This window comes from Mycteria americana, chromosome 7 (assembly GCF_035582795.1).
Source record: "Mycteria americana isolate JAX WOST 10 ecotype Jacksonville Zoo and Gardens chromosome 7, USCA_MyAme_1.0, whole genome shotgun sequence".
NCBI lineage: Eukaryota > Metazoa > Chordata > Aves > Ciconiiformes > Ciconiidae > Mycteria > Mycteria americana.
Genome location: NC_134371.1, coordinates 67,077,216 through 67,090,217, shown reverse-complemented (window position 1 = coordinate 67,090,217; position 13,002 = coordinate 67,077,216). Strand labels below are relative to the sequence as shown.

General features: G+C 44.1%; 1 protein-coding gene across 5 annotated transcripts in view; it reads left to right on the top strand.

Moving 5' to 3' along the window:
• The window catches only part of DOCK7 (dedicator of cytokinesis 7), a 108,995-nt gene that overhangs the window by 77,725 nt on the left and 18,268 nt on the right, over window positions 1–13,002 (top strand). For all 5 annotated transcript variants that reach the window (XM_075508897.1, XM_075508896.1, XM_075508895.1 and 2 more), the window contains 9 exons: window positions 3,081–3,250; window positions 4,076–4,230; window positions 5,150–5,332; window positions 5,815–5,950; window positions 7,054–7,150; window positions 9,562–9,658; window positions 10,554–10,688; window positions 11,398–11,550; window positions 12,636–12,794. In XM_075508897.1, coding sequence (XP_075365012.1) covers window positions 3,081–3,250; window positions 4,076–4,230; window positions 5,150–5,332; window positions 5,815–5,950; window positions 7,054–7,150; window positions 9,562–9,658; window positions 10,554–10,688; window positions 11,398–11,550; window positions 12,636–12,794 — 1,285 coding nt within the window. The remainder of the gene's footprint in view (window positions 1–3,080; window positions 3,251–4,075; window positions 4,231–5,149; window positions 5,333–5,814; window positions 5,951–7,053; window positions 7,151–9,561; window positions 9,659–10,553; window positions 10,689–11,397; window positions 11,551–12,635; window positions 12,795–13,002) is intronic.

The window sequence follows — 13,002 nt, the reverse complement described above, 5'->3', positions numbered from 1 at the left end:
GTAGCCTGTAGTCCTGACATCCAGTCTGTTACCTGTGTTATTTAGGGCTGTATTCTGCCTTGCCTCTTTAAAATGGGTTTCAATGGAAATTATTGATTGCTTCCACAGTCCTAAGTTCTCTCACACGCATTTTTCTCAAGGTGGACTCAGAAATATCAGCCGAGTCGACAAATGCTGATGATTCATGGTTAATTCTGCCCCTTTACCACGAGGTCTCGGGAGTTAAACATTCATTCTGTTTCTTGTTGGAGAAGAAAGTGATGCCATAAATTAGAATATTTCCTTGTATATGTACATAACACACTGCAGTCCCATTTGTTTGGCCTGAAATGGAAAAAGCAGCAAATCTTTACCCATATACACTGTCTGCAGAAATCCTTTTTGTAGCATAGGAACATCCCGCTCAGTGGTTAGAAATCAGGTCCTGTCTCTGACCATATTTGCCCTTGTTCTTCACAAACTTTCTGTTCTCACCTACCTGCCTCTTGAGCTCTCTCGTGTTGCTATTCTCAGCACTTAAGCTTGGACCAGGATGGTAATCTCTGCCCAGCTGCACAAAGGAGCTATCAGCATGATGTTGCTGGTGTCCACTGGGCAGACAGCTCCTCTCTCAAACCCTGTCTAGACAGAAAAAGCCCCCTGATACCAGTTCAGCTCTGGAGATGCATTTTGATCAAAGCTCCTGAAGTTTGGTGGAGGTGTATATCAGTAATGCATTTGGTTTTTATTGTTTTCCAGAATGACTTGTAGTTTGCAGCTTATTAGATATTCTCAGGCTTCAACCTTCTGCATTTGCCTTGGTAGATCCACTGTATGAAGTAAACCAGTCTGTTCAGATCTGCTCTTCCCTTGCCTATGAAGACTTTTAGCAGTCATATAGTATCATCAGCAGGTTATTAGTAGAGGGTTCAGACATGCCTGCCATTAAAATGTTTTGGCCACCATTGAAAACAGCTCAGAATTGTTCCCAGTTGCATTATCCTGCAGCAGGGGTGGAGGGGGATGTCCATCTACTTGCGTATTGTGTTAGAGCTTTGCCTTAGGTCTTGATAGGTGATACAGAGCCTTAAATGTGTTCTGTCCTTGCCCTTTTTGCTCCCTTAGCAAAATATGTTGAATTTTAGCTCACCCATTTTATAAGAGCTCCTTGTATTGAGTTGGACAGAAAAGACTGCAGTGCCCTGGTGCCTGAAGGTGGTGCGTTAGATCCCTCGGTGCTAGGTGCTGTACAGTTACACGGTACATTACAGTCCTCCTCCAGAGCACTTGCAGTCTAAAAGATGAGACAACATGCGGATGAAACAAGCCAGCTGAATGTGACAGTTGCAGAACTGGAGAACAGAGTGAGTCCAAGCAGCTAGACCCGGAACAGATTGTCTCTGCAAACAATGCTGTAGTGCTTTGGTTATTAACTCAGAATAATTATTGTTGCTCATTTCATAGTGCCCATGTTGCCCATTTTGACTGATGTTACGGGACAGAAGTGAGAAAATCAGAATTTGGCCCTCAGTATTCAGTGACAAAAGTCAGTTTTCCAAAAGTGTGCGGTGTTGACACAAATTCAGACCAGGGCTTAGATAACAGAGGGGATGGTTGGAGGGCGGCAAGATCAATTCATTGCATTGTCAGCCAGAAAGATTAGTGGGCTGTATTTCCTCCTCTTCGCTATGGATTGATCCAGCACGGTACCTGCTCTGTTCCAGAAAAGTGAAAAAGAAATCCATGTAGCCCTAGGTTTGAATTATGCTGCTTTGTTTGGATGTGTTTTCCCTATATGCAGTTCTATGGCCTGCGGGATAGTTTCCCTTGAACTGTTAGAAACACAACTTAGGTGCCACTCCTTCAAAATAATACAAAGACTTTTCTTTAACCTTAATCTGAAGGAATCAGTCAGTTAAATAAGCATTTCCTTCCTAGTTGTTAAGGGTCTCGCTAATTACGCAAACAAGCAATTGTAGGATCTCATTACGGCTTGATTAAAAAACACAGGAAAGAAGTGTAGCTACAACTAGCTAATGTCCTCCTGACCTGTACTGGTGTCTTTTAAATCATTTTAAACCCCCAACAATCCAGTCAAAGCCTCTCGTCTTTTTTAACCAGAACTCAACTCTACTTTTCAGGTAAAGTGGATACTGCCTGAAATTCAGCACTTGTTTTAATACCTCAGGTCTGAACATTGAAGCTTATGTTTTGCTAATGCATAATGTATGAGCTTCCTTGGCTGCTTCGTGCATGGGGTAAAGTTGTCTTCTTGGCCTGGTTTGCCTACAGAAGCAAATAGCTACAGAGGTACCTGCTATTTGCTCTGAGAGAGTTTTGCCTCTGTGTGGTGGCTGAGGGAATTGAAAGGAGCAGAGCGAGTTCTTGAGAGATTCAGGGGAGTTTGTGTTTTCAAGGCACGAGCACCGAGTAGGCTCACGCAGGGTGCCCTGCAAAAGGAGATGGTGCTTGGGTCCTGCCATCGTTTGCATCTTAATAATGAGGAAGGCTGTTTTTTGCTGGTGTTCCTTCTACCCCTCCATTTCTTTGACACTTTTTATTCAGAATTATGGATCCATAGTCTACTGTTGTGCTTGAATAATTGCATGGGGGGTCGGGGAACTGAAGCAGAAACTTCCCGATCATTTGATAAAAGCAATGTTCTGTCTTAGGAGGGCTTTTCTCTCTGTAAATGGTGTTAAATGGAAACAAAAAAGAACACAAGAAATAGTTTCACTAAACCCACTGTCCTCTCAAGTTTCTCTCCCTGTTTTCCATATTCTGCAAATTCTCCTAATGGTCTTTAGTAGACTTGATACTTCAGCATAGCAGTAGCTGGGGCTTTGGTTTTGTATGGAAAATATGAGAGTGTTCACATTATATTGGGTGTGCACCTCCGCAAGATATTTTTGTACATTTTATATGCCATAATGAAAAGCCAGCCATTTGCAAAATCAATGGGAGATCAAAAAATATGTGTAATGGCAGTTTATGGGAAGTTAAAAATAAAAACTAGGATTTTTTTTTTAAGCCACTTAGTTACAAAGTATAGTTTGCTTTGAAGATACTAACTAATCTGCGTGACCCAACTCTTTTAACAGTTTATTTGGATTGCATAAGAAGGTCATCAATATGGTACACAATTTACTGTCCAGTCACGACTCGGATCCGCGGTACGCTGACCCACAGGTAAAGGCCCGGGTGGCAATGCTGTATCTACCTCTGATTGGCGTGATCATGGAAACCGTGCCTCAGCTTTATGACTTTACAGGTATTTTATATTCTGTGCTTTGAGTATATGTTCATCTGCTCACAAGATTTGAATGCTTTTGTTCTAAAATCGAACAACAAAACCCTTTACTGTTGGATGAGATTGTTTCCATTTCTGAATTACAACTTTGACATGTTTTCACATCCATTTCCTAAGCTGCACTTGCAAAAAATATCCTCAAGGACTGTTAACACTCCAAAGCTGCATTTGCCTACTTGTTTGCATGAAGTGAAAAACTAGCAATGCATTTTAGTTTACATCTGGCTGGTGACTGGCATATGCATAGCCAGCCTCCCTCTATGTCTCTGACCTGCTTAAAAAGTCACCCCACGTACTGTACAATTCTCATAACAGTTCCAAAGGACAGGCAGAGTTCCTCTTCTTCCTTTTAGATTGTGCTCTGTCAGTTCATTTCAGGTGTGTGTTGCACAGCATCCTGAAGAGCAGCAGAGGTGGGTTATTTCAGATTAGGGCAAGGAATCCGATCTGGAATAGTTTGGAATTTGGAGTCGTCTTCTACATCCTTTGAGTTTAATGACACAATGAAGCTGCAAGTAAGGATTTGGAGTGAAGTATTCAAAGGGACCCAGTCTGTTTTCAGAAGGGTTCTAGATACTGAGGGTGTATAGGTTGCATTTAAAAATTGTTGTTTGCTTTGCTTTGCATGATCTCAAATAATAGTCCTGTTTACTTGCAGGACCCCATGAGTGTGATGATTTTCAGTTTGCATTCCCAGACAGTTCAATGAAACCAGCACTGCAGAGGGAGGCTGGGGAAAGAAACCTTGAATTTGGGGATTAACGAGATGCACGTGTTTCTTGCCAGAGAGTCACAATCAGCGAGGGAGGCCGAGCTGCGTCGCTGTTGATGATTATGAAAGCGAGGGTGGAAGCATGATAAGCCAGACAGTTGCCATGGCCATCGCAGGAACATCGGTCCCTCAGCTCACCCGGCCCAGCAGTTTTCTAGCCACCTCATCGGTACAAAGCCATCTCTCCCTATTCCTTGACCCTCAATCTGTGTCAACAAGCAAATATTTACACATGCAGGTCCTGTGGGGCTGATCAGTGGGTGGTAGGGACTCATTATCAGTTTGCAGCTGGGTGTTACACAGGGCGGCGGAGGGTGAAAGACAAAGGGGAACAAATCACGTTTGCATGTTGTTGTGCCTGTCTCAGAGGGGGTATAATAAAATGCCAAGCAGGGATAAAAATCAACAAACCTCAGAAAATGGAAGAATTCTCTTTTCTGATAAAGATTCTCTTTCTCTGAAACAATCTGACAAAAGCTCTGTGAAGTGTAATGGTCATTATGAGCTCTAAGCCCTAAGTAAAAATTCCTACCACATCTAAATCCCAGCTAGCTGAAGCCATAAATGGGCCATTTCCCCTCTTCTCTGCACAGGGAGGGAATCCTCCTGATTCCAGTAGCAGGCAGGCCCTTCCATTTCTCCCTCCTCCTCCCTTTACTCCTGTATCAGCACCCCATTTTGCTGGATTTTACCTGCACTCAAAGTGAGGCACTGATACATACATGAGAAAATGAATGGAGCTCCTCTGCTTAACTGCTAACCTGCTGGAGGTTATTAAAAGCATCTTGAGGGAAGTGGCTATTTGCTGCCTGAACAGGAACTCATTCATATAATGTGATTATTTTGGTTCAAATTGCTGCTTCAGTCTTGTGGCTTGACTGTCTGGGGGCTCCACTGAGCTGTTGGGTTGAGAAAGAGGAATGTGTATCTCCTGGTTGTTAGTAAAATATTTGTTGTCTATTCATCTTCTGTTCCTCTTTGGTAATTATTTAGGCTGGGGTGGTAGCTGGTGCAGATCCTTTTAGCGATGACTGAAGTGTTTGGACGTGAAATAAAGTGTGGCAAATGTCTTGACCTGTGTATTTTAGAGTGGCAGGCAGCACTCCACCTTCTCAACAGAGTCCAGCCGCAGCCTTCTGATCTGTCTCTTGTGGGTGCTCAAGAATGCGGATGAAAGTGTCTTGCAGAAATGGTTCACAGACCTGTCAGTGTTGCAGCTCAATCGCCTGCTGGATTTGCTTTATCTTTGCGTATCCTGCTTTGAATACAAGGTACTGCTATATTGTTTAAACCTCCTGAAGTTCCTTCTAGGGCTTGCCGAGGAACTTTACACTCCCATCCTTTACACGACTCCAGAAAGGCATTTCCTGCTCTCTCTTAAGTATTTCCCGTATTCAGAATCCCAAGGCCAAGCACGTCTCTGTGCAACCTCTAGCCTTTTTCCATGTTTACTTTTCAGCCATGTAAGTGTCTGTGCCTTGTTGCACTTCTTATGCAGTTTCTGCTGCTTGCCACTCATCTGGGAACTGCTGCAGGGAAAGGGGATAGCTCTTGGCCATTTTGCTTACTATCAACAAGAAGAGAGTTTTCTATAGCGGTGCTGGAGCCTGGGTAGGTTATCTAGCTAGCAACTAAACATGTATTCCTTTCTTGCTTGTGTCTTTAGACCGGAAAGATATTTTGAGTTGTTAATGCTTAGAAAATATCCCAGATTGCAAGAATCTTCCCTCACGGTCTCATTTGAAACTTGCAGGGCAAGAAAGTATTTGAAAGAATGAACAGTCTGACATTCAAGAAGTCGAAAGACATGAGAGCCAAACTTGAAGAAGCTATCTTGGGAAGCATAGGGGCAAGGCAGGAAATGGTCCGAAGAAGCAGAGGACAGCTAGGTAAGTAAAGATATCTTCTGTGCTGTCGCCTTTTTCCAAAAACTGCTACTCCCATCCCCAGTGATTACTTGCTGCCCATCTGTGGTGTGGGATACTACCCATCAAGATCTTCAGTCAAAGAGGCCCCTAGAAAAAGCTGTTTGCAGTTTGCAGCATGCTTGACTGGGTCTCCAAAATCTCTACACTTTTCCTAAGTTCCATCTACAGGCAGTTTATCTGTTACTTGATTGCTTTTGTGTACATGTTATCATGTCTCATTTATGGGATGTTCTTGCCTGAAATTCTTCCAGTGTAGCATCTTTCAGAGCCACCTACCTTCTAGTATGTCCTGTGCAAGGATCAGAGTGGAAAACAAACTGCCTGATCTTGTGTTGATAGCTCTAAAAATGCCTGGATATTTGTGCTAACTTAATGAGGCTTGAAATAGCCAGTAGTTTGGGTAACAAGCACCTTCTGATGATTTTTGCTGTTTATGTTATATGGGAAGAAGGATGGCCCAGGGGTTAGGACAAGAATCAGAACTGTGGTTTTGTCTCCTACTCTGCCACAGGCATCCTGGTACATGTGAGCCAGTTATTGTGGGCCAAGTTGAATAAATATTTTAGAGGCATAATTAATTAATTATTTCAGAGAAATGGGGACCTTTGTATTTTTTTTTTCTTAATCGGGCCTGATTGCCTTTATTACTTGAAATTCCCCTGCCCTCCCAGCAGTGAGAATAAAGACATAAAAGACTGTGAGGTGGGAAAGAGGGTCTCAGCACCATGCTGAGAACGTTACTGTGTTCCCTCTCTGATTTGAGTACCTCAGCTGCCTCTCTCCGTTAGCTCTATAGTGAGCTGGTGTGTGGCAGTGCACAAAGCGGTCTGCGTTGCTCATTGCTCTCTTGCATACAAAACCACTGCAAGTGAAGTTGCCTCTCATGCCACTCAGCAGTGACAGAATTAGGGGCCATGTAAACATCTTGGGTGAGTGCCACAGCCTTGGGCTCTAAGAAGTCATAGTTTGCTGTCACCTGTCACTTGTGAACAAGTCTAGAGTTTGCTACCTGTGCAAAAAAATTAGCATTAGATGACTGCTATTGTTTTACTATTATCCTGCAGAGAGAAGTCCTTCTGGGAGCGCATTTGGAAGTCAAGAGAATTTGAGATGGAGAAAGGATATGACTCACTGGCGTCAAAACACAGAAAAGCTTGACAAGTAACTCTGCCTTATCCTTCTACATTAACAATGTGACAGTGCCTGTGAGAACACAGGGTCTCTCTCTCTGTAGGTCAATGGCAGCAGTCCACTTAGCTCTTGTGTGAGCAGGTTTGGGCCCTCAGTTGGAACAGGGCTGGCAGTGTGCAAATAGCTTTTAGTCCAACACTGCCCTATCTAACTCTTTGCTTTTCCGCTGTCCCTTGCTTTCTTAGATTTTAAAATGAGATTTAAAGAGACTAATACAATCCATTACCTTCTTAAAATCCTGTAGTAAGCTGTAATTTAGAGCGAAGATCCATTAACAGTATTCACAGATAGCATATATATCTCATGTCACATTTCCTTTATTCCATAAGAGCATTCTGGAGTTGTCAAAGCTCGCTTTCCTTTCCTGTCCTAATCCATCACTTTGATTGTTTTTCCACATGTGCTGTGCTTTTAGAAGCCACAAGCCAGCCAGGTACTGTAGCATTGGTGTGCAGTTCTTATAAATTGCCATTTTGTACATCTGCAGACTCAATCATCACGGCATTGTTTGTGATGCTTGGCAGAAGTTTTGAGTGTGTGTGTGCAACTGATTGGAATGAGTTCTTTTTGCTTATTACACCCATTTCCTTTAAAATTCCCGCTCTTGGTGTGGTTTAATCTGGAGGGCTCAGGAGTTGTGTTTGAGCTTCGCTGTGCACGTTTTCTGTTTCCTCAAATTGCAACCTGCAGTCTCCATCCTCCCGGCAGAAGAATTGTTCCTAATCCTAGGAAAGCAATCTCAGCCCAAGTGAAGCTCTGAAGAAACTGGGGAATGGGGTCCTCAGAGCCCGGATGGAGGGCAGGCCAAATTTTACCCTTGAAGACATTGACGCTTCCTGGAGTTGAAAGTACATCTTCACAGCTTCTAATTGCTTTGTCCAACACAAGAATGTCATCTCTTGTTATGTCAAGTAGTGGCTTTTTGTCCAAGACTCCAGTCCTATTGAGGCATAGGGAAAGCCAAATAATCATTGTGTTTCAACCTGCTAATGAAGTGATGTAGGTATAAATTTCACCTTGGCACAATGCCAGAGCTGTGGACAAAGTTATACCAGATTAAAATTTGGCCTGAAGAACTCATCAGTTCACTGCCGGCACTGGGTCTGAGCCCTCTCCTCTTCCCAGGAGGACCTCACGTACATGTTAAACAGCTGTGGAGTACCTTGATGGTCGAATGATGGTATCTCACCCCACAAAATAATCTGCTTAGATAACTCTACAAATGTGTTTTTTAACCCATACTTGCTCACTGTGACCTGGGTCCATCGCACTCCACTCCTATGGCACTACAAGTGTGTCCTGCATGCGTAGGTAGTCTGGCCCTTTGAAACCTAATAAGCAAGACTTTTCACGCTGAGAACCGCGCACAGCTAATTGCAGGTGGTATTATTTTATGCAGATGGTATTATTTTATATAGGGCCAGGCCCCAAGCCTTCATATTCTGGAACCTGAAGAGTAGATAATGAGTGTATAACCCACCTCCCAGAGGAAGCAGAGTGTGGCAGGGGAGGCTTGCTGCAATACAGGTCCCAAAGCCGAGTCAGCTGCCATCCCCTTTGGTGTGTATTTTGCTTGGATTTTGTCAGTTCCCATGGGTCACACTCCTGCTGTGATTTGGCCTGGCATGAGTCTGTCGGAAATGGCACCTGTGGTAGGGCAGGCCGTAGCTGGGCTCTTTAAATATACTACTGGATTTTTGCCAAATGCGGCTTGTGCCACTGAAACGAGGTGGTTGCTGCTGAATTCTTGGGGCCACTGGTGTGAGCGGGTGTATGAACTTTGTAAGCCTTTCCAGGAAAGTGAGTGCCTGGCCTCTAACAGCAAAATTGTGTAGTTTTTCTTGGAGAGGAAGATATTCTTCAAGAACTGTAATATAATGTAGCTTAAACGAACAAAGATTGCGCTGTCACAGCATGCACTCTGCGCTACAACCAGTCTAGCTGCCGGGATCAACAGTGCAGATATACCAGCTCGTGTAGCACCACCTTGTGTCCATAGCCTATAACATAAAACCGTATGTTCTGTTCCTGGTTGTGCTGTTGCATGCCTAACGATGCTACTAAACCAGTTTTGAGTTGGACTTTGATTCTAAACTGTGGTTGTGTTCCTGGGAGAGTAACGAAGTGTCAGAAAGTAGTGTAATCTCTCCTGAGCATGATGAACGTAAATCTTGTGTAAGTTTGTATATGTAAAAAAAGCAAGTATTTCTTCCTGTCCTCTTAATGGATGCATTGAAATATCCTTGTAGTGTTGTCCAGTAATAAATATATGCATTGTGACCGGGGGTTTTCTGCTAATGTGAAAATATTTTTGACTGGAAAATATGTAGGTCTACTTCTTAAACAGAAAGTAATTTTATTGCTTTCTTTTCTCTGATTAGATCAAGGGCAGAGATAGAACATGAGGCACTTATCGATGGAAATCTTGCAACGGAAGCGAATCTGATTATTTTGGATACACTAGAGATAGTTGTACAGGTAAGGATGATAAGAAAATAGAGATGCAATAGCATTACGATCACCTGGCCAGGCAGCAGTTTGTTAAACAAAATCTTCCTGCTGCTCTTAACTGCCTGAACGCTGTCAGAACTGTTCAGCTCCCCTGCTGCAGTGGGAAGGGTGGTAATGCCTCTCCTAATCCTCAGCCCATAACAATCTGGTTTAAAATGTCAATACCTTCCTTCAGTCTTTTTGAAAGTTGTTCACTATTGTAGGATAAGAAGCAGTTGTTCATAAAACTCAATAATGAACTGTAAAAATTTCCCAGTTCTGCCCTATTCTAATCAATTCCTCTAGTTCCTTCCCAAATCTGCCTCAAGTCATTGGGTTCCAGGTCAGCCTCCTGTATCTGTACTTAATTTGCACAGTGCAGGAGAGCTTCCAGGCTCCTTGGTCTGTGTGCACAGCCCAGCTATTTCCTCACTCCCCGCAGGTGAGTGTGGACACAAGGCCGTTTTGTCCCCTGCTTTCTGTAAAAATGAAACCTGGGCACGGGCTGGAAGCAGGCAGTAGCAGGCTTACGAGATCTGCCTCTGAGCTGCAGGGAGACCCAGGAATCCCAAGGGCTGCACCTTGCACCTGAATAACCCACCTAGAGGCCAGCTACAGACTTCCCCTCTAGTAGAACAAGATCCCAAAAGGTCAGAGCCTCATTGGGTGGAAAGCACCATCATTCCACTGGCTTTAGCACATGGGTCAGGTTTTCATTACCTGGGGGTTGGTTCAGAAATGTGGCTGTTATGCAGGCCCAGCGAAGTGGGTAATTTCTCCATGCCAGAGGGCTTTTCAGCAGAGTTATTCTCCCTGCTACACACACACACACACACAAGGTTCATTTTTGCTCATGCAACTCTTGGTTTACTTTTGACTGCAGACTGTTTCTGTGACGGAGTCCAAAGAGAGTATCCTCGGCGGGGTGCTGAAAGTGCTTCTGCACAGCATGGCCTGCAACCAAAGTGCACTTTATCTCCAACACTGCTTCGCCACACAGAGGGCTTTGGTCTCAAAGGTGAATTCTCTGCAGATGCTATAATATATCCTGAGTAGCACTGATGGAGAATGGGGCTGTTTTCTTCCTTTGCATCGGGGTCACTTCACCAAGCATTTATTATTTTGTGCAATATTGACTTTCAGGAAGCGTTGTCTGGGGGTTGATAAATCCTGACTGGTTTTTATGATTGGTACCTGTATTTATGCATTTTGGGTTTGATGGCTGCACGCAAAGGTACAGTTCGCACAGCCCGAGTGCGGTGTGGGTTCCTGCTGGCCGGCAGTAAGCGGGCAGAGGCACCTAGACAGTAGGGAGCACAAAGCACAGGTGGAATTTAAGCTACATGAATCTCACTTAAAGTGGATTTGTTTTACTGGGTCCATAACTTAAACAATTTCCCAGTTTCTGTAGGTGTACTGGGAATAACTCAAAGTTTTAAGCGTGGGTTTTTTGGAACTGATGTAAGTCAGTCTGAGGGTGTAAATGTAGGAACAAGTTGGGGGGGGTAGGTAAAACGAGTTGCCTTCCAGTGCTGCCAGTGAGTCTGCTTTTGCCTTACTGTAAAAGTGAAGTGATTAATATTAGCATCATTCCCTTCGAAACAGAGGGGATTGGACTTCCTCTAACGCCAGTGTCTGCTCATTGCTGAGGATTGCCCTGGCCTTTTTGTCCAAGTGCTTGCTCCTGTCTGTCCGAGCACTAATTTTCTCATGTGCTGTTTTTCCAGTTCCCTGAGCTGCTGTTTGAAGAAGAGACTGAGCAGTGTGCAGATCTGTGCCTGAGGCTCCTGAGACACTGTAGCAGCAGTATCAGCACGATACGGTCGCATGCGAGTGCCTCTCTTTACCTTCTGATGAGGCAAAACTTTGAGATTGGGAACGTGAGTATCCTGCTGCACTTGATTAGGTTATTACATGTAAATCGGTGGGCACTGCTGGATGGAGTTCTGTGTATTCCTGTGAAAGAAAGACTGTAGGAGGGCTTACCATCAAAACAAGCATGATGTGCAAAGGGAAGAGAGGCATGCAGCAGTGACATGACTTTTCCCAGCTCCTGATCTTGCGGTACCTCACACTGCTGGTCAGTGCATAGCAGGAGTGTCCAGTCTCCAGTGTCAGAGTCTGAGCTGTATGCCCAGAATCTCTTTGCGGGCAAGCTGCTTCTCATGTTGGTTTAGAGAGATGCAGAGCCCTGCCTGGAACATCCACTGCAAGAGTTTCCAAACCCGTCAGTTTGGAAGGTTTGCATGCTCTTCAGATTGGACAGTTTGCACTTGAGGGGCTCTTTGGAGGAACTTCCCTCTGCCTTGCCTTCACACACCTCTAGGAGAGAGCAGAAACAGCCACACAGCCCTTTCTGTGGCACAGCTAGTATGTATTTCCTTTCTGAAAGGGCTGTGTTAGTGCAAGTGAGTTAGCAATCCTGGGATTTTGTTTCCGTTCAGATCTTTCTTACCTCTGATTACATCTTAGCTTGATGCACCCATGTGCACTTTCAGTTGTCAAGAAAATTCCCAGCCTTAACTCCTCCAGTTGATATTTTGCAGGCACCCGTGTAGCTATGTATCACAAAGTGCTCCCCCAGACACCTTTGTTTACACTGCTTTGGTTAGTCCCCCACGGTGAGTAGCAGAACTGGAGGGACCTACTGGTTCTGGGCCCAGGGACTGTTAGTGGATTGATAGCAGTGAGTTAACAGTGACTCCAGTCTTTAGGCTAGACCAAACCAAAAGCAAGTGTCTAGAATGAAGGCTGTATTCACAAGAGGGAGTTGAGCGTCATCCTGTTCAGGGTGCTTGAGAGGAGAGCAGAGAGAAGGAGAGAAAACTAAAACTTTTGCAGGATAACCTTCACCTGGAACTAAATAATGCTGTCATCAGATTACGAAGCCAGCAGCACCAGAGGTTTCTCCAGTTGTTGAATATCTCCAGGTTGTTGAAATACAATAACAATTTCTCTGTTGCAGAACTTTGCCAGAGTGAAAATGCAGGTGACCATGTCTCTCTCATCCCTGGTGGGGACATCCCAGAACTTCAATGAGGAATTTTTGCGACGTTCCCTGAAGACTATTTTGACATATGCTGAAGAAGATCTGGAACTTAGGGAGACAACATTTCCTGATCAGGTAAAAGAAATACCACAAGAGAAGTAATGTGTAGTTCATTAACAGGCTGTTCTTAAACCTCCATCTATAGCTGGAATTGGCATGTATTCCCTGAAGGAGGTACATATTTTTTTTATCACCTAAATACATAAAACTCAGGTTCTTGATTAATTCTGACACCAGGGTGCAAAGACACAAAGGTTCAGAGTGACTGTGATCTAATCATAGC